This window comes from Python bivittatus, unplaced genomic scaffold (assembly GCF_059951505.1).
Source record: "Python bivittatus isolate LINGU-HERP-01145 unplaced genomic scaffold, Pbiv_v1 ctg000740_np1212, whole genome shotgun sequence".
In the NCBI taxonomy this organism is placed as follows: Eukaryota; Metazoa; Chordata; class Lepidosauria; order Squamata; family Pythonidae; genus Python; species Python bivittatus.
Window position 1 is genome coordinate 796,422 of NW_028277106.1, and position 20,327 is coordinate 816,748.

General features: G+C 49.1%; 1 protein-coding gene across 13 annotated transcripts in view; it reads left to right on the forward strand.

Moving 5' to 3' along the window:
- DYSF (dysferlin) overlaps window positions 1-20,327 on the forward strand; it is a 119,797-nt gene that overhangs the window by 63,420 nt on the left and 36,050 nt on the right. For 8 of the 13 annotated variants that reach the window (XM_025165852.2, XM_025165855.2, XM_007426885.4 and 5 more), the window contains 10 exons: window positions 365-458; window positions 1,252-1,329; window positions 6,017-6,198; window positions 7,618-7,758; window positions 9,947-9,976; window positions 11,221-11,247; window positions 16,671-16,772; window positions 18,553-18,714; window positions 18,882-19,047; window positions 19,573-19,646. In XM_025165852.2, the coding sequence (XP_025021620.2) occupies window positions 365-458; window positions 1,252-1,329; window positions 6,017-6,198; window positions 7,618-7,758; window positions 9,947-9,976; window positions 11,221-11,247; window positions 16,671-16,772; window positions 18,553-18,714; window positions 18,882-19,047; window positions 19,573-19,646 (1,056 nt within the window). Of the gene's footprint in view, window positions 1-364; window positions 459-1,251; window positions 1,330-6,016; window positions 6,199-7,617; window positions 7,759-9,946; window positions 9,977-11,220; window positions 11,248-12,086; window positions 12,129-16,670; window positions 16,773-18,552; window positions 18,715-18,881; window positions 19,048-19,572; window positions 19,647-20,327 lie in introns of all 13 variants that reach the window. The other 5 variants (XM_007426884.4, XM_088128747.1, XM_088128751.1 and 2 more) reach the window with 1 other exon arrangement.

Consider the following 20,327-nt stretch of genomic DNA (forward strand, 5'->3'; position numbering starts at 1 on the left):
GGGCAAAGGGAATTGGAAGCTCATTTATCTGGGTGGAGCAGGTAGGACGTCAGTCTTATGACTAGGGAGAACCAGGCTTGAATTCTCAGTCAGAAAACCCGCTTGTGGCCTTTCCCTCTTGCTTGGTCAGGAAGGAAAGTCCGATGAACCAGGAGTAGGAATCCCTCTCATTAGGTGAAGGTGGAAGAAGGCTTATGACACATCAGACATGGCAGCGCTGAGACACAGGCCTAGCTTGGAGATTCTTGTGGGAGGGCAGAGAGCGTCTCTTCCTGCAGAAAAGCAAGGCGGGGCGGGGGGCTTGGCAGAAACTTTGCTCAGCCTGCCCTCCCCATGGCCAAAATGAAAGTGGCTTCTCCTTCAGGGTGGTGTGATGGACGACAAGAGTGATGATGGCAAATCAGTGTCAACACTCAACTTTGGTGTGAACCGACCGACCATTTCCTGCATCTTTGACTGTAAGTGGCCCTGGGGGTGAGAAATGAACCCGTGGGTCAGCACAAGACAGGGACTGAAATGGAGAGGGGGGTACTAAAAGCATTCCATGTCTTCTGGGTCACTTCTGGGGAGAATTTTATTTCATTACTTTTGATCTGCCCTATAATTGGAATGCTCTGAGTGGGTCACAGAGATATTTAAAACATTGAAAGAAGAATGGAACTATAAAATAGTAATAACAGCAAAATACATTGATAAAGACCACAGGATGGTATGGACAATGGAATTAGGGATGTCTGGGGGGTCAAAAAGGTCAAGAGGGCTTTTTTCCTTACATTGTGCATGGAATGCATGTAAGAAAGGGGTAGACAAGTTTCAATTGCTTGGTCACAGCCACTGCCTTGAATATTTTGACCCTCCCTTGCAGACACCCCTGGATTTGTATAAAAAAACACTCTCCTGGTGTAATGCGGACATTTATAGTTGAAAACCCAAAAGACGTCAGCTGGCAAGTGGGGAGTCCAGTGTTGGGTATCGATGCCCATAAAATAATATTCACAGTAGGATGTATTAGGACCACTTTCCCCAAGCTACCCCCCACCAGACCCCCCTTGGACTACGGCTCCCAACAGGATAAAGGCTGTAACTGAGGCCACCGGAAGGTACCAGGTTGAGAAATACTAAAACAGGCAACAATGTGGAACTCTTTCTTGAAAATTACCTCTAGACCTTTAGTTTTAAAGCAAGACGTTCACTTCAATACTGTTGCTTTTTTTGTTGTGTTGTTCACCTCTCCCTTTTCTCTCTTTAAAGATGGAAATAGGTACCATCTACGTTGCTACATCTATCAGGCAAGGGACCTGCTGGCCATGGATAAAGACAGTTTTTCAGGTAGGCCGAAATTGTTGGCTGTGCTGCTTTGGGATTGTAGGTGCGGGGCAGATGTTCAGAGGTGCAGGTTGCTCAGCGCCATGTGCAGATTTGGTTGTCCCACTGTGAAATGAGCATGAGTGCTTTTGAAAGCATGCTGGGAAGATCTAGGGATGAGCAGATGTTTTCCATCAGAGCACATACAGAAGGGACACACAAGCTATTTTAAGTCACCTGAGAACTCTTTTCCATGGTTGTAGAAACAAGGACCAGAAGTAATGGATATAAGTCGTAGTTGCCTAGATTTCATTTAACTGTAAGGAAGAACTTCCCGAGAATAAGATCTGTGCAAGAGCGGAACAGTCTATCTACAAAAGTTGGGGGTTCTCCATCTCTGGAGACCTTTAAGAAAAGGCTGGACAGCCACCTCTCATGGACGGTTCAGTTAGTTTTCCTGCACATGGCAGGCAAAATGCTCCTTAAAGCCTCTTTATAGGTCTTTGATTCTACTTTGCCTATTTGTGCCAATAAAATGGTGGGTTGGACTTCTAGCCCAGAAAATGGGTAGAGAGGCAGCTGATTTCCACTTTGCTTGGAGAACCCTTAATGTAAGGTTTGAGTTCAGGTAGGGCATCTTCTAAATCTGGGTTTGGTTGCACCACCTCTGTGCTTTGTGTGGCCATGATCCAACCAAAGAGAAGAGAGTTTGGCAAGAGGTGTAACTTACTATGGCTTCTTCTGCAGGCTATTTTGCACCTCTCCCACCAATGAAGACCGAGAAAATTGGAAATTCACCCCAGCAAGTTTTAGTACATTCCCCGGTGGATTGGTCGGGGAATTCAGCTCGATCTGAATTCTGGTGGATTGGTCGGGGAATTCAGCTCGATCCCACACATCTTAAAGTTGAGAAACATTGATCTAAATCACTCTTTAAATATCTGAATCCTTATTAGTGAAGTTATAGCTAGTAGCAAATTCCATGAAAACAATTCAAAGATGGAAATCCATGCATACTGAGTAGAAATAAACCACTCTTGCAGCTTCTGCAGTCCCTTGAAGCAGGCCACTGATGGTGGTCTCAGGAATAGAAAGGAAGAGATGATGATGAGATGAGATGATCAGATGAGATGTTCCTTTAGATACTGTGACCTCAAGCTTGGGAGAGACCTTTTAGATGGGATCTAAAAATCATCTGGGAGCCAGTGAAGAAGATTCTAAAGAATTGATGACAGTGTCTGGTTCCATATTGACATTTCCAGACTGTTTTCAAAGGCAGCTTTGTAAATGTGTAGTGGGAAATGGACAAAGGAAGGGAGAATTGATGTGGTAAGGCTGAAGGGGACTGAGGTATCATCTTGCCTTCTCAAGTGCCTTGGAATCAAGGGGCAATAATGAATTAAAAAATTAAGTGGCTTGTAGCAACCCACATTTTTTTTGGTGCACATTGGCTTTCAGTTTCCCCTCCAAAAATAAATATCCAGGCAAAGACATGGCAGTTGTTGAAGCCTTTCCGCAGCAAAGATCTCCCCTCAACATGGTTATTGCACAGGAGAGACATGACTGAGGTCTCTGGAAAAATAGCTGAGCATCTGTCAGCATTTTTGTCATGTTCTGGCAATTAATGGAAAAATTTTAAAAAATGCTCTAGGTGGGGTGACAAGATGCTGAGATGTATGGAAAAGATACTTCTCAAAAGATCTGGTGCTGAAATTGTCTTGTGAATGGGCAATCCAGCACTGCTCTCATTTAAGTACAAATAAGTATATTCCAGTTTCTAGGCAGGAAGAGTCAGCAACCGTTGGCCATTGTATGACAGTGAAGCACGGTGTGTATGCTGTGTTTTGTGGTCAGAATAATGCATCCAGGGTGAAGGGGGCATTGACCATAGCACCAGGTCTTGAGGGACTCCTGGAACATTAACAGGGATGAAGCTAACCTCACTTTAGGGGGGGGGGGAGAATGTTCCATAGGGTGGGTGCCATGGCAGAAAAGGCCTGCCTCCTGGGACCTGCCAAGTGTAGTTCCCTAGTAGATGGGACCCGCAGCTTACCTTCTCTGCTGGATCTGATGGGACGGGCAGATATAATTGGGGAGAGGCAGTGTGCAGGCAATTTGCAGAGATTGAAGGACCATTCTCTTCCTGAAGGGGTGGGTGGGAGACTGGAGCCTCTTTTTTCCTGCAATTTCAGGTTAGCAATTGCATTGCAAGGCAGTGGACAGAAAGAGGCGCATGGAAGGGCGAGTGGGACCATTGGGGATGCCCAGCTCCAGCATTGAGGTCTGCAACAAGTATCACTCTGCAGAAGGGAATCATTAGCCAATGGCTTCTTTGGCTTTTGAGGCCATCCAAAGGTCTGGGGCTACCAGCCATAGTGGTGGAGTCACAGCTTTTCCCAGATCTTGCCAGTTCCTGATGACTTATACTCCAGTCCCTCCTGTGGTTTAGCAAAGTCAGGTTCCCTCTCCTTGTTCCCCCATCTCCTCCTAGGAAGTGGTCGGGGAGAGGCTGCCCTCCTTACAGATCTAATTTAGAAATTCTTCACAAACACACTGAGTGGAACAAGACTTTCAAGGCCAGTTATCATAGATGAGGGGTAAAATTATTGCCAGTGTTCCTTTTTTGCAATTTTGTGTTTGACCTAACCACCGTTTTCCACTGGAAAATGAAACACTGTAGGGCTAGCCCAGTGAATTGCTTCTGCAAGCCATTTGCATCGGACTTGTGCCCTTCCTCAGATGAACCCACAGGACGTTCCTATTGTTCTGGGGGTGGCTTTCTCATTCGCTTGATGGGGAAACTGTCCTCCAGAAAGCTATCTGGTCCACAGTGTTTAAAGAGGCGCCAACTGATCACCATCTTCTCTAAATTCAAAGGGATCTGCTCCCTTTCCACAGTAAATCTCTCCGTTCTCCTGCACACGTGTGTGTGTGTGTGTGTGTGTGTGTTTATGTGCATGTTTGTTGCCTTGAACTCAAACTCTCTCCAAAAGGATGATCTCATCCTGCCTGATTGGCTGGGCCGAGTGGGAGTAACTTTTTTTGCATGGACAGCAGCCAATGACAACACATGGGACAGACGTAGACAAGATGGAATTGTGATTTGCTGTTGGTTGAACAAAGCATAAAGGAGTGTTTGAAAGAGACCTTTTCAGGGCCATAGAAATGAAACCTGGTATGGATGCAAAGCTGAGACAAAGGGTCTTTTTAAAGGGTTTCAAAATTGGGTTTACTGCAGCGCATTCAGCGTTCCTCTTACTTAAGACGAAAGAAAGAATCCAGCAACAGCTAAGACACGTCTTCCTATCAGGAGACTTACTGCAGCAGTCTTGCTGGTTCAAGGTCTACATTAGGTGGGAATGCCAAAAAAGGCAGTTAGGGAGCGCAGAAGCTCAACATTCAGTGCCCCACATCAGGGAATGGGCAGCAAGTCATCTGGGTTCTCCCAGCCTCAGGAGGAAGAAGAGGGTTTTAAAGCCCCTTGAGATTAGACCTGGAGAAGCAACAAAGGTCTCCACTGTGCCCCTGGGCAGCCAGTTCCACAAATTCAGAATGATTAATTCCCTTTTCAAGATGGCATTAACTAGAACCTGAAGAATCAGAAATGATTGTACTGCTATAAGCAGGAATGGCAAGGTATCCTTCAAAGCACCAGGTTCAGCTCCCAATGTTGCTATTTGGTGGCCTCTTTCAATAGATTAATAGAACTGGAGACTTGCACAGACCTACCTTTAATTATTCTCAGAGGGTTCCAAGAACTGAGATTGTTGAGGTTATAGCTGTCTCAAGAATGCCACCTCATTCTATGTGCACCATTTCTGAAGGAAGTCTCCTGCTAAAACCCATGGAGGCATCATTTCTTGATGATGGTAATATGATTAACGTGTCATGAATCGCCAACAAGACAGCAGTGGTGATGACTTAGCTTGGGATTCAAGATGGGCAGACAAGGCACAGGGCTCTGGGCGGAAGATGGTGGAGCTGGAGCAAGGGAAGGCAGGTAGAAATGTTGCTTCTCATTGGTTCAAAGTTTTTTTCAAAGTGATGCAAGATGTGTGGTCTTGGCCCAACTTCCTGGAGATGCTTGCTTTGAGTCTTATCTTTAGCAATGTTGGAAGAGCTGGGACTCTTGTTGCCATCTCTGGGCTGGGTCTGGGGAAGGCTTGATGCCCAGAACAGAGGAGCTTTCATTCTCTGAGGATGCCAGCAATGAGAACTTTCTGGGTTCTAGGAGAAAAACAATCCTGGGTGGCTTTTCCCCCCTTTTATTGAGTATGGAGGTCCATAGAGGGGGTTCTTTGGCGTATTTGGGGGTGGGATCTGGGTATGGTGGGAATTGTAATCCGTTGCATTTGGAGGTCACTGTGTTGGAGAAGAGAGGTCTAGAGACAGTGAGTCAGTAGTGTGATGACACTGAGGGGCAGTGTGTTGTAGTCTTTGAAGTATTGGACTAGGAATGAAGAGACATGGGTTCGAGTCCACCCTCACTGGTTGACTTTGGACCATTCACTCTCTCTCAGCCCAATCTATCTTACAAGAGTGTTGTTGTGAGGGGAAAAACAAGTCTTGAACGTGCATGCCAAATAAAAAAAATAAAAAAAAATAAAATACTAGTGCAGGGGTCTTTCTCTGGTGCAGATATTTCTCAGCCATGTTCCTGGGCAGAATGGAAGGTGGACCAGAAACCATCTCCTTCTCTTTTACTTCGCAGATCCCTACGCCATTGTCTCCTTCCTACACCAGAGCCAAAAGACAGTGGTAGCAAAGAATACACTGAATCCGACATGGGACCAAACGTTAATCTTCTATGAGATTGAGATCTTTGGAGCACCCCAAAATGTTGCTGAATCCCCTCCCAGCATTGTGATTGAAATCTATGACCATGACACCTACGTAAGTGTGAAAAGTGTGAAAAGAACCTGGTAAAACAGGTAATCTCAATTTGGGTTTCATCATGACAGAGATCATAGAAGTGGATTAAGAATATAATAATGATATTACAACATAGTGCCGTAGATGTAAGTCCTAAGAGACATCAGGGATTGTAGTTTCTTTGAACTGGCGATGCTACTTGAAGACTGAATTCCATGCAAAGCAAATGCTCTTCACTGAACTCCTGTTCCTTCTCTCCCTCAACTTTTCCCCTTTTGGTGCAGAGTGTTCCCCTTAAGATTTGGAAAGTCATTAGCTTTATTTCCTCTTAGATCATGTCTACCATGCATATTTACACTGGTTTGGGATGTCTTTCTTTTCCCCAGGGGAGCGCTTGAAATTCTAGTTCGTTTTCTCCTAAGTTCCACCACTCCTTCCTAACGTTTTCAACTTCTTCCCTGCAAGATTCTGGGAAAGGCTGTGACAGCTAAACTAATTTAAGATTTAAGAGAGTCTGGTAAAGTAAGGTCAATATTGACATTTAGATGAATTCCATGCTACTTCACAGGAGAAGTGCCCTGCTCTCCCTTTCTGCCTGGATTCACTTGAAGGAAGGATCATGGAAGAGCTGGGTGGCACACCGTGCAATTTGGGGCTACTGCCCCACTCATCTGTGTGTGAAATTGTAGACTGCCCTTCTGATAAATAGGGCAGACCACCCCATTCATTATGATGGTAGAAGGACCTTGAAGGAGAACTTCATGGAAGTTATTTGCAGAGGCCTTTAGATCCCTGCAACTCTTTCCCTCAGTCCGCCAACCTTTGCTTTCCTAGGTGAACAAAGAGTTCAGTACCAGGATACTAAGACCTGAAGACAGCCTAGATGAGGCTTGGGCAGCTTGAGGAGTTTTCCCAGAAACTCTTCTGTCCTGAATTGCCAAAAACTTGCAGCATGGTTCCCCACTATTTTTACAAGAAATGTGGAGTGGAAGCTGTAAATAGGCTTAAGAAACAGAGAAAGATTGAATGACCCTTCTCCCCCAAACAGATTACCCAGGCCAAATGTTAACTATGGCCCCATCCACCCAAGGATTGGCCTTGGACTGTACCAAGGCCCATGTTGCACTTCCCATTAGCGGCTCCCTGTGTTTTTGGACTCCAATCCAAGCGCTGTCTTCGACTTGCAGGTGGCTGCTCTTATGTCACCTTTCTCCCAAGCGGCTGCTTCCTCTTCCAGTGAATTGCTTGTGGATTCAGAGGACACAGTCCCTGGCCTGCAGTGATGTGGCACTGTGGCACATCCAGAAGAGGGATGGAAGGGCCACCGCCGCTGGGCTTATCAGCTCCATCATTTTTAATGACATCTCACCCACTTCACTGCCGTGTTCTGCCTTTCAGAGCTGTCAGTCTGGCCTTAGTTCACTCTCTCCCTCTGACCAGGGTGCCGATGAATTCCTGGGCCGCTGCATTTGCGAGCCAAGCCTCGACCGCACGCCAAGATTGTCATGGTGCCCCGTTGTGAAGGGCAGCCGGGCCGCAGGGGAGCTGCTAGCTGCGTTTGAACTGATTCAGCGAGAGAAGGTGAGCGGGGGAGTTGCTGGGGGGCTTTAGGCGCAGCCTCTCCTGGACTGAGCAAGGAGAGGAGCAGGAAACGTGAGGGCCGAAGGAGGGCGAAATGCAGCCCAGTGGGGTGTGCGCACGCGCGTGTGCGTCAGAGCAGAGGCCCCTCCGCAGGTGGGATTCTGCTCCCAAGAACATGGGAGAGGTGGGAGGATCCAACCATAGACGTCTGGGTGAAGCCATGATGCCGTCACACATGTCATGACATCATCACACAACTGATCTTGCAGGTGATGACGCGCGTTCCCCATAAATGTCCGTACATCCCACCCTCCCGGCTGATTTTGCCAGCTCAGGCCTGGTTGTCTCAAGGCTGCCAACGGGCTCTCTTTGAGCAAAGGGTTGCCTAGCAGCAGCGATTTTTTTTTTGAGTTTATAGTTTTCAGTTCTAAGCTGCTAACAATAAATATTTTTAATAAAAAAAATAGAGCATTGAGTAGCTGGTGCAGTTCTTTTATTCCCATCAGCATAAAATAACTTTAAAATTCACGTCTGTGAAGGCGATGGCAGAAGTGGGGTGCTGAGAACCACCCCCTTGAAAGTGGTTTCTAGGCAGGTTGGCAGATCTCACAGGGTGAACCTCCTGCTCCTAAAAAGGCAGCGTTCTGAACTCTTTCTGCAACTTTTCTGCCTTTCTTTACATTTCAAAAGCCCGGTGCTTACCACATGGTGGGGCTCTTTGACTTAGGAGAGGTGCTTGAGCCATCCTGCAATGTCTACAAAGTATGTGCTACTTCCTTGGGTTTCTGGTAATGGCCACCATGCTCTGGAGAAGGGTTATGCTCTTCAAAGAGCCCAGGGCTTCCCTAAGCAGAAGGCAGAAGATAAAGGTTCGAGCTGAACTCTGGTGACCTCATGGACATCCTCAAGCAGTCATTTCTGGGCATCAGAAGTAGTTTGCCACTGGTGCTACCTCCTCCTCCTCCTCCTCCTCCTCCTCCTCCTCCTCCTCCTCCTCCTCCTCCTATTTCTTAGCCTGGTCTACAACCCTGGATTTCCCAGCAATCTCCCAACTAACGGTTACTAGGCTCAACCTTCTATAACTATTGGAGATCAGCCAAAGAGTTTAAAAAGGTAGAAGAGATGCTGGAGTCATCCTATAGTGTTTAGAAAGTATGTGCATAGATTGTTTTCTGGAGAAGGACAAGAGTTTGTATTTTTTCTGGACAGTGTTTGTCCCGGTGAGGATTTGTTGGGCATCAAACGCCCACATTCCCTCCCAGGAGGACCCCCGGCCAAATTCTTTTTGATTCCTCCTTCTGACCTCCTCTTTCCCCACTTGCCAGAAAGACGGAAGGCCCAAGGACGGGGGCGGTAGGGGGGAGGGACATTTTTAGCCCACGTACCTACTGCCTTGTCCCCTCTGGTTCTTTCCTCTCCTCCTTTGGGACAGGCCTGAGTCTGGCTGGAGCCCAGAGGCTGGGCTGAGGCCAGCTGGTGCGGTCAGCGTTCCACCAGTTCCAGGTCTTCACTCTGGCGGTGAGCCAGTGAGCAGCGGAGGGAAATCTCTCTCTCTCTCTGTGTTGGGCAGGCAAGGGGCGTGCCGCGAGGTAGACCCGTTAGGAGTCCTTGCGAGGGAAGAAGGAGGCAGACCTTGCCAGCTGGCCCGCTGCCCGGTTGATGTTGGCAAGGGTCAGCATGGTGTCTGGCTGCGGCTTTTGAAGTTGGAGGGAAATGGCTGGCAGCTGATCCCAGGTTGACATCTCAGGGGCAGAGCAGCGGAGGACGGGGGGCGCAGCAGAATCAGGTCTGAGCCAAGGCTGCATTGCCCGGCAGATAACAACACTGTGCTACCCCATGGCAAGTTAGGGAACCTGTGGCTGAAAGCGTCTGAGCAGTGCAAAGTCTGGGCTCTATTTGTGAACTGCAACCGTTTGCCTTGGGATTTTCTTTGCAAATGCCTAGTTCTCACGCAGAGCACTTTTTCTAGTGAAATTATACAAGGGACTGAGCTAAATTTGTGATTTGGTTGGTGCTGAGCCATCCTTCTTGGAGGAGGCAGGATTTGTGCATCTCTGAAGTGTCCAAGAGCTTGTGATGGGCCGATGGCCTTGTCCTGGGCCATCCCACTTCTCTTGCCGTTTCAGACTTTTCTCGCTCCTTTCAGAGTCAGGCCCTGACTTGGATATTTGCTGTTTGTTTTTTTCAGCCAGCTGTCCATCACATCCCGGGATTCGAGGTAAGACCGTCGCATGTCCGTAGCAGCCACATTTTCTGCTTTGGGTCCTCATTGAACTGTGCAGGATTGTGGTTGAAGACAACAATCTCTGTAGAACCCAGAGCTTTCCTCAAAATGGTGACCTCACGATGCAAGCGTGTGACTTTGCGATGCATGTACGAAAGGCGTAGTTTCCATCATGATATCACAACACCCGTTTGGTTCTCTGCCCGTCTCCTTGGCTCCTTTCTGGATGCCCATAATGGGAGGGACACATGTGTCCCACTGGGAAGCAAAGGCTGGGTCTTGGTGCAGCTGGGCAGGATGGGACACGCTTGCTCAAATTCCTCTTCCGAACTGGGACTTTTTTTCACTGGGGAGAGAATGGGCTTTTGAGGGTTCCTGATAGACTTATTGTGTTGCCAAAATTTTAGGTCTGCCTCAGTCTGACTATATGCCAGGTCATTGGGACGTCTAGCCAGACCACAGCAGTGGCAGTTCCTAGCCAACCTTGGCTGATCTCAACCAAGCTAAGCAGAGTTAGACCTGGTTAGTCCTTGAGCAGGAACCACTAGGAAGTCCCAGAGCTACAGGCTAGGCTGGGAAGTAAAAAAAAAGAAGCAAAAACAAAACCTACGAGAAGACAATGGCTGCCATTTCTGTATTGTTGCCGAGAAAACTACATGAAGGTGCCTCTCCAAGTCTCAGGAGGAGTCATGCTCAGCTTGAGTGAGTCTTTACTGACTCTTCCATGGCCTTATATATTGTTCTGGAGCAGTGTTCCTCAACCTTGGCAACTTAAAAATATGTGGACTTCAGCTCCCAGAGCCATAGCTGGCTGGGGAATTCTGGGAGCTGAAGTCCACATGTCTTAAAGTTACCAAGGTTGAGAAATACTGGTCTTGAGATATGGAGATCCAGTTAACTGCAGTGGTTTCCAGTGGACAACTTCTTCCCACGTGTCTTTTTAGAGGGCATTAACCCTTAGCTTTCAAAACATTTCAGTGCCACTCTTGATCCTGTTTGGGTGGCAGGCTAGGGTAAACCAGAAAACCTGCTTTAGAAGTGGCTTCCTTCTGGGTATTCATTCACTTAATGATTTCAACGTTAGAGGCGACGTGTAAGTTATAACGATGACATTGCTTTTAAAATGGCCCAAGTGGCATTTCTGACCGTTTGCTCTCTCCATACCTGTGGATTCTGCCTTTCCTGCCCTGTGTTCTCTGCGCCACTCCTCGTGGGACAAACGGGGGAAAACTCTGCAGACGGAGATGACGTCTGTTCTGGACGAGGTGAGCTCCTTGGGTGAGAAGGGTGTCCCTCCCCTGGTCCTGGGGTGCTTGCTGTTGAAAAAGGGGTGGGGGAGGCACAGCTCCACAGAAACCCTTTTAGAGATTGCATTTTCTTTAAGGAACATCTTAGATCAAAACCATCACCGGCTGAATAGCCTACAAAGATCAGGGTCAACATGTTCCCTTTTTAAAGGCGTGGCTCGTGTGCACGTGGGAAGGGAGCTATAGCCCCAGCCTCCACGGGGCTTCTTCCCCTCGGATATAACCATGGCACAGACACACCCCAGCAACTTCTGTTTTCTGCCAGGAGGTGCCCAGATTGGGATGAGGGCCTTTGTCTGCCAAGGTGACGTTGTATCACGGGGCTCTCCCCTTCTCCCCCCACCCCCACTGCTTGCTGGCAAGGTGGACGGGATCCTGGACAGCAGGGCTGGGCTTCTCATCTGAGCTTTGTGCAGTGAGCTCAGCTCTCCAAACCATGAAAAGAAATTGGCTCTGGAGACACCCCACCCCTGGTCAGACCCATATTTTTAAAAGTTCAGCCCTTGGGGCACAAACGTCGCTTGGCCCCCTCCCCCAGACTCTCTAGTCTAAGTGCTTGTATTGTGATGTATGTGAGTCTAGTCAAGCTGGCTTGTCAAAGCAAAGGTCAAAGACAGATTTCTAGCAGAGATGTCGCCAGCCCCAGAAGGTGGGGAAGGGGGGAATCTGGCCTCCTTTTGGATCCCCCATCCGAGTGCGCACCGTCCGCACCCTGGGGAGTGCCTGGGCTCACGGTTTCTCTTTCTTCTGCTTCCTTTCCTCCTTGTTTTGTGCCGCCTGGAACTGGCGCGCTGCAGTTGTGCACCCCTGCCTTCTACTATGAGGGGCTTCTGCAATGGGTACCTTTTCACTTTACTTATCCCCCGCCTTTTCCCTCTCTCCCTGGCAACCCCTTGGGCTGGAGCAGCATGCCAAAGAGCCCCAGAGGGCCAGGCTTTTGGGTCACAGGGCGGTCCCACTGTCGTCTCAGACAGTGGAGAGCAAGCAAGGGCAGAGCTGCCCCTCCATCTACTGACTGTGAGTAGTCAGATGGATGCAGAAGGCCAACGCTGAAAGCCGTCTGATGGATGGGGCGTCCCTTGGTCTAATCCTTCAGGGCCCCGTGTTGCCAGGCCTTTCCTCTAACAATCACAGCCTGCATGGTTTTCCTCTTGGCCAGTGAAGGTGGGGTGCCCCCTCCCCACCCCAGGCAGATCGCTGTGCTCTTTTGGCAGCTGCTCGGGCCCATGAGTGTTTTGCCCACGTAGCCTTACCCTGCCCCTTGGCTCTCCCCTCCTCCTGCCTGGCACAACCAGCCAGGTGCCCACTGGGCACTCCCCCACCCTCTGCAGATGTGGGAGCTCTCAGCTCTGGAGCCAAGAGTGCTGCACTTTGGCGGGGAGGAGCAGCTGCGGGGAAGCCAAACCAACGCCTGGTGCCCAGAGACCCTGCCTGCTTGATGGCTCCTGCAAGGACCCGCAGCACTGCTCTCCAGTCCCTGGGGCCCTGAGCCCATGTCCGTGCTGGCTGTGGGCAGTGAGAGTTGGGGGAGGCCACTCTCAGTAGCAAGGGCGCTCCTGAGCTGAAATGTGGCACTCGTGGCGTGCAGCCCTGGGGCCGCTTCCCTTCGCTTGAGGGCCTCACGTGCTTGTGCGGCTGGTCAAAGGCTGCCTGCAGAGCGGTGGGGCCAGGATCCCTTGGGGGAGATTCAGGGGTTCTGCCCTGCAACACCCAGAAACCAGAGAAATGCGAGCAGAGGAAAAAAGAGGGAAAGTCCTCATTCTGTCTGACGGGGGAAGCCTGCTCTGGAGGCTGCAGAAAGGATGCTGATGAGGGACGTCTGCAGGGAGGTTAAAAAAAAAAATCAGCTCATGGCCACAACCTCGGGGTTGACTATTTTGACCTCCCTGCAGGGACCCCCGATACCAGCAGCCACCTGTAGCTTTAGGTGTGCCCTGTCTGCTTCGCTGCTTGAACGTTGCTGACACCCTCCCAGCGTGCTTTCCAAGCAGGCCTGTCCCCGCCCCCTCTGCTCACAACCCACACCAGCTGGCGGGTGTCACCCCCGTGCCCCGTTGGCAGCACTGATCCATAGCTGCAGTAGCTGGTCCCTGGAGGAGTGAGCCCCGGGCCGCAGCGGGTGGCGGTGGGCGCTGCAGCCAGCTCACCGGGAACGTCCTTGCTTGCTTGCTTGCTCCAGACTTCAGGTCTGGCCACTTCCCAGCTTCCTTCCTGTCCGAAACCAAGTCTGAGTCTTGATCCCCAGCATGGCTCATTAACTGCTCATTAATATTACTGATGAACTGTTTGTTATTCGTGCTGATCAACTACTAGTCTGGAATCGTCTAAGTAACTAACCAGGGGCAAATCCACAATTGTCCATTAAGCCGTTACCGAGCTGGCTTTTTGTCTCTCAAGAGCGGGTTCGTGCCCCATTGCCACCACTCAGGTCTGCTCTCCGGAAGGTGCTTCATCTCAAGGCCGCCCTCTGCCTGGGCCTAACCCTAAACTTGGGTTAATGAAATATGTTCACGGAACTCATTATTTCCAAATGAAGACGCCTATTTGGGTTGATCTGGTAGCTGTCTTCCTGTACCTATTGGGACCATGGCTGGCTCCCACAGATGCTGAGCCAGCTGCGGCCCAGCTCTCGTGTGGCCTCTAGCATGATTGCTGAACCTGACCTTCAAGCCAAATGGGCAGCTGGAGTGGAGATGGTGGGCGGGGGTGAGCGAGAGGTGTGGAAGGAAGTGAAACGGGTCTGTCGGAGAACTACCCTGTGCCTGAAACTCAAGTGCCTACTTAACACGATCAAGGCTCTGGGTGCGAGGGGGCCCACTTTGCGTTGCATAGAACAGTGGGGTGTACATCAGTGAAACGCTCGCTTATGGGGGCATCTGCAGAGAGGTGAAGAAACTCTAGGTGGTGGCTGCAATTGTGTAGGTGGAGCTCCGTTCCTTGTTGCACGTGTGGTGACTTTTTGACACCTCCCCGCCCCTCCGGCCACCCCAGTTGTTCAGGCGCCAGTGGGCATATTTGGAATTTGGGGAGGGAATGTTAGAGAACTCACCCAGGGCACTCAGCCAGCTCAGTTTAAGACTTGAGCTGCATTTGTGCAATGCGCTAAGGCTGGTTAGTTTCCGCTCTTGTCTTATCTATCGCGTCTCACCTCACCTCTGAGTGGCTTTGCACCTTGGCGTATTGTGAGAAGTGAGGAAATGGGTTGACTCAGAACCAGGTGAAGCGAGAGCTGCTGTGAGGTTGGGCGGGTTGGGTCCCTGTTTTAAAAATGGCTCCCTTGGTGCGGGGGCAGCATTTGCCGAATATTCAGGTACTCAGAGATTAAGCAGTGAGCTTGGTCCCGGCTTGTCCTGGGCAGGGGTCAGCTGCCCAAGCAAGCCCTGGCTGCAGGGACTGGCACCTTTGTGCCTATGGGGGGCCCCGAGGCCTCTTGCACGTTGAGTGGGTATTTGAGGCTGGTGCTTCACCTTTTGGTGTGCCTGCTTCCAATTTTTTGAGATAAATGAATATTTTTAAAAGAAATTAAAGCCAATTGGGGGGCAGAAGGCCCAGTGGGGCGAGGGGGTATTTGTAGGCCCAGGGGTGCCGACAGGGGTGTGGATGTTGGCAAGAAGGCCAAGGGACATTGTACGTGCCAGGCGTCATTGTGCAAATGAGACAAATAGGCAATTTGCTGTTGGGCATGATAGTGTTGTGACCCGTGTGATGCTAATACACAGGGTGTCTGCAGGGCATGGCCCCAAAAGGAAGCTCTACCTGCTTTCTTTGTGAGTTGCGATGTGTGTTTTATGTGCGTTGTGGAAGGCCAAGGGCACCGGCGGAGCTTCGGTTGCACCGTTGGGGCCACCAGCTTCACTTTTTTGCCCTTGCTCTGCGGACAGCTTCTTCTGGCTGCCTACACGCGAGTGCCAGGAGAAGACGTTTCGCTTTATGATAAGGTGTCTGTTGAGTAGGGTGATCAGTCACCTCCTCATCTTGGCTGGGTGATTTCCCACTCCATGGTGCTTCCTCCGAAGAGGGGGAAGGGGTGGACCCGCTGCCCTCTAAGCATCTCGGACTCCAGCTCCCAGAATTCCCAGGTGGCATAGTGCAGCCCACTGGCACAGGGGCCGGGGTGCGGGGTTCTAACAGCTTCCCTGCAAGGGCTCTTCCTGGCTTGGGGTGCGCTACAGACCGGCTGAAGACCGTCAGGGTGGCGGTGCCCCATTCGGCGGGTCACCCTTAAATCTTCAAAGTGATGCCGGGGGCTGAGCTTCTGGAGAGGGGTCAGGGTTCCAATTACGCCAAAGCGGAGCTGGCGCGGCCATTGTGCACAACAAGCTGTTTTGTTTAGGCAGCTCCTGGCAACCGCCAGGGAAAATTACAAGGCCGCCCTGAGCAGCGTTGGCCTGCTACCACCGTGCACGCCTCTCTGCAGCCTTATTAAATATACATATATGGGATCTATAAATAAATACGACCTGATCTGATGTTTGAAATATATACGCCTGCCTAATTTAATGCAATAATTCTTTCGGCTGGAAAAAGTGACTGCAACTGAAATTACTTCCAACTGCCCTTGGTTAAGAGGTCCCCTTGGTTTTCCTGCCTAAGGGCTTTCCTTTCCTTTAGAGACTAAACCCCCGAGATCAAGTTTGCGGGAAAGCCTGGGAATTTTGCTTACCAGGAACATGTGGGTAAAGGCAGAAGGGCTGGCTGGGTTGGAAGTGGTGCTGTGTTGCAGCCGGCTCATACTCTCGCAAGAGCTGATGGTTAAATGTTCAGGAATTTTGGGAGCCGGCGGAGAGCGGAGCTGAGCCGCAACCCTTAGCACACCAATCAGCTGTTTGGCAGCAAGTGGCACGACACACTGGCGGCCATGGAGGCAGCAGAGGCAGTTGTTTTACATTTATCACTACCCCACTGGTTGGAAGCGTCTTCTCCTTCCTCAGGGAGTGAGCTCTGGGGTGGGGGAGTGCAAGCAGTAGGCAGTTCTTTGTTTCTAAATGAACCCATGGGTTCAAAGAGCAAGAAATGGATTCACGGAAGCAGATACTTCACTATTAACACGGGGGATATTGCGATGTGCGAGGAATAAGGGCTTTAGGTCATCGTAATTACAAAACCCAACAGCCATCTGCTTCAGATCTGGAGACCACCAGTGTCTTGTCTCCAGGCCTGGTTCTGAAGAACAGGCCTTTTTGTTCAACAAACTCTAAATATACTTTACTATGTCATGTCATGTCATGTCATGTCATGTCATGTCATGTCATGTCATGTCATGTCATTTCTCACCCCTGTGAGTGAAGTCACAGGAGTGAAGAACCAGCAGGATGGACTTGTCCTTCTCTTACTGCATAAAAGAGATGTTCTGTATTGACCTGATTTATGTCTTTTCGTAGTCCGCTGATTCAGACCTGCCTTACCCTCCACCACAGAGAGAGCCCAACATCTACATGGTCCCTCAAGGAATCAAACCTGTTCTTCAGCGTACAGCCATTGAGGTGAGTACAGAAGACTCAGTGAGTGCAGGACCTTTTGATTAAAGGATCTCTCAAAATATTTGGGGAAGAGAATTGCTAATTTCTGTAAAGGTTGTAAGGATGTGGGAGGGTGCCATTTTGCAAATTAATTATTTATTTTGTCTAGTCAATTTGTGCCCACTGTGATCAGACTCTTGATGGATCACAAAATACATACAATAATGTACAATAAAATGCTTACGGTAGGACTAAAATAACACCATCAAACACGATAACCCAATAAAAGCCACCAATCATTCATTCAGTGGTGTCATCCCAATCACATTTTTTAAAATGGGCAATTCATGATAAAAAAAACAGGGGGGGAAGGCTTGAATTGCTTGGTTGTGGCCACCACCTTTATCCTGACTCCCCTGCTGACACCTCTGATTTCAACCATGAGTTGGCTCTCTTGGTTTTTAACAGCTTCCAGAAGGCCAATAATGTTGGGACAAACCTGAAAGTTCTTCCATAATATCGGTGTAGCCACTGAAAACCAGCATCTGTGAACCTCAGCTCCTCCATTCCCCATAAACGCATAGTAACAAGGAACCACAAGCATTTTCTCCCAGGACACACAAACCAGGCAGGTTGATTCTGGGTGGAGAAGGCAGTTCTGCAGGCAACTCAGAGCCAAGACAGGTGGAGCTTTAGAGGTGAAAAGCAGCACTTTGAGTAGCACCCAGAAGTGAATAGAAAGGAGTGCTGGGCTCAAAGCAGTTCAGGGTGATGCAAACCAGCCAACAAGCAGACTGCTGCATTCCAGATTAACTGATGCTTCTGAATAGTCTTTGAAGGTATGTAGAACACATTGTGGTAGTCCGCCTTCGTAGCTAAGAGGCTGCGATGAGTCACTGTTCTGAAGTCTTTCCACTTCAGGTGGGCCACAACTAGTGCAAAAGCTGAAGCCAGACAAATGTCCACTAGCAATGGTCTCACTATGAGTAATAGCCATGAGTCCTAGAGGTCACCCAAGTTATTCCTCTGTTTCCTCAGGACAATCCATCCCAACTAAGAGGTTCCTCTGAAACTGTCAGATTACTTTAATGTACTGACAGTAATTCTGACATGCTGGGCTTCAGTGTCAGTCTGTTTCATCCCCTCCAGACCCCAGCAGCCTCCAGGCATCATACTGCAAACCAGCAGATGCTCTCTACTAGTGGCTTCAATAGTAATTATTTGACAATAGGGAGAGAACCCTGCATTTCCCCACAAGGGAGCAATATTCAGTCCATTCTCTCTCCTCTGCATTTGACTGAAACTCCCACTAAAGAGGGACCAAAGCCATCTCCATCTCCAGTCCATGGCTGAACCTTGGCTGAGAAGGGTCCAGATAATCCATTTCCTGAAGGTGCTTTGTAGTTGCTGGCCAACTGTGGCCTCAACAGCCTTCTCTAAAAAGGGGAGATAGAGACTGGGTGATAGCTGTCCAGGACAACTGGATCCAGGGAGGGGCTTTAAAGAGAGGGTGTACCAGAGCCCTTTTTCATGGCTGTGGGCACAATCCCTGCCCATAATGAGGCATTGCTAAGAGTCAGCCTGTTCAACTGATACAAGATGGCATGTGTATTCAGCATTAATGGAAAATGCACAAGACACGCAGAGAGAAACTCCTCCTCCGCTGCCACCACCACAACCCACACCCAACACAAACTGCAAAGCAAGCCCTAGCTGATTTGTCCACATCAAGATTGCACTGGTTTCTCTATGGCTATTTTAGATTCTTAGTAGCTGGTGCCCTTTCTGTTGCTTTCTGCTGCAGATACTGGCTTGGGGTCTTCGAAACTTGAAGAGCTATCAGATGGCCAGTGTAACTTCTCCCAGTCTTCTGGTGGAGTGTGTTGGGCAGATGGTCCAATCAACTGTTATCAAGAACCTCAAGAAGAATCCCAACTTTGACATCTCTGTGCTCTTCATGGAAGTGGTGAGGCAGCCTCATTTTGCATTCTCTTGTCTCTTATGAGAATCACTCTCTCTCTCGTGACATTTGTCCAGAAAATCCTATTTCCTCTTCCCCTGTTATTTGAGTAAAAGATAGTCACCTCTTCTTTCTCTGCCCTGTTGTGCCAACCAGGCTTGTTCTTGTTTCAGCGTATGCCAAGGGAAGACCTGTACAGTCCTCCCATCATTATCAAAGTCATTGACAACAGGCCTTTTGGCCGCAAGCCTGTGGTGGGCCAGTGTACCATCCGATCACTGCAAGAGTTCTTCTGTGACCCCTACAAAGAAGATACAGTATTTCCGGAAACCCACACAGGTCAGGAAGGGTGGAACATCACTGGGTGTTCTTGGTTATAAAAATGGGTGGCTTTGCTGGAACAAATAAATGATACGTGATATTAGCAAAGGAAGCCTTGCTGCTCTTGAGTATCATCAGAAGGTCTGACCTACATTCTACTTGAACCTGTGGGCTTATTGGTTTTAGGTTGGTTTTATGGTCTCCATCCTTCTTCTCCAACCTGGTACCCTCCAGAGGTTTTTGAATACAACTCCCGGGATTCAGAACACAGATGGATTGGGGAAGGCTGCAGCAGCTCACATGTTCCCTGTTTAGTAGCTGATGTATCTTGAACCTTCCCAGAGATTGTGTCTAAATCACAGTGGCCAAAGACCCAGTTCCATCTTCTTGGTCTGAAATAAGACTTCTTTGGAAGACTGCTTAAGCAGCTGCTGAGTAGCAGGACTGGTTTGAAAGACACATCAATGGAAAGTTCAGCAAGAACAGTGCAATTCTGAGAACTGCAGGTTGAAGCTAGAGTTTCTTCCCCCTCTTCTTTTATAGATGATGTGAGCCTCACACCAAAAGATGATGTTCTGATTGACATTGATGACAAAGAACCTCTCATCTCAGTCCAGGTAAGCAGGCTCAGGGGCTAGGAAAAAGTAACATAGAGTTACTTCTCTGAATTCTTCAGTGAAGAATATAGCTAACCTTGAGCACCCAAGTTCTATTGCTCGACTGAAAGCACCAGCAAGAAGCAACCTTTCAAGGCGAAAGTGGGTTTGCTGTGCATCTTCCTGTGAGGACAGCTCATGTGAGGCTGCTTGTGACTGCATCTTGGTGAGCATCTGCTGATGATGTGAGCATGTGCAAAATTGATAGGTGCTAAAGTCAATGGGGAGTGTGGTCTGGGGTACACATCTGGGCAGGGTGGTCCATAAATAACCCCATAGAAATGACCCCTTCAATAAAAAACAGAAATCAGAGTCCTGGAGGCCTACATTTAATGAAAAACGTGAGGTGTTTCCAGCCACCTGGCAGAATGCAGTTAGTGTTGCTTCTTCTCTATAAGAATCACAGGGTTGGAAGGGACCATAAATGTCATCTACTCCAACCCCTGCTCAGGGCACAATCCACTGGAACATCTCTGATAGATGAGCATCCAACCTCTCTTTGAAAGCCTTCAGTGAAGGAGGACTTGCCCTTCATGTGGCAGCCTGTTTCACTGGCTGAAGCTTGTGTAGTCTGGAAGTTTCTCCTGACATCTACTCGATTCTTACTTCCTTTCAGTTTGCACTAGTTTCTTTGCGGTCTTC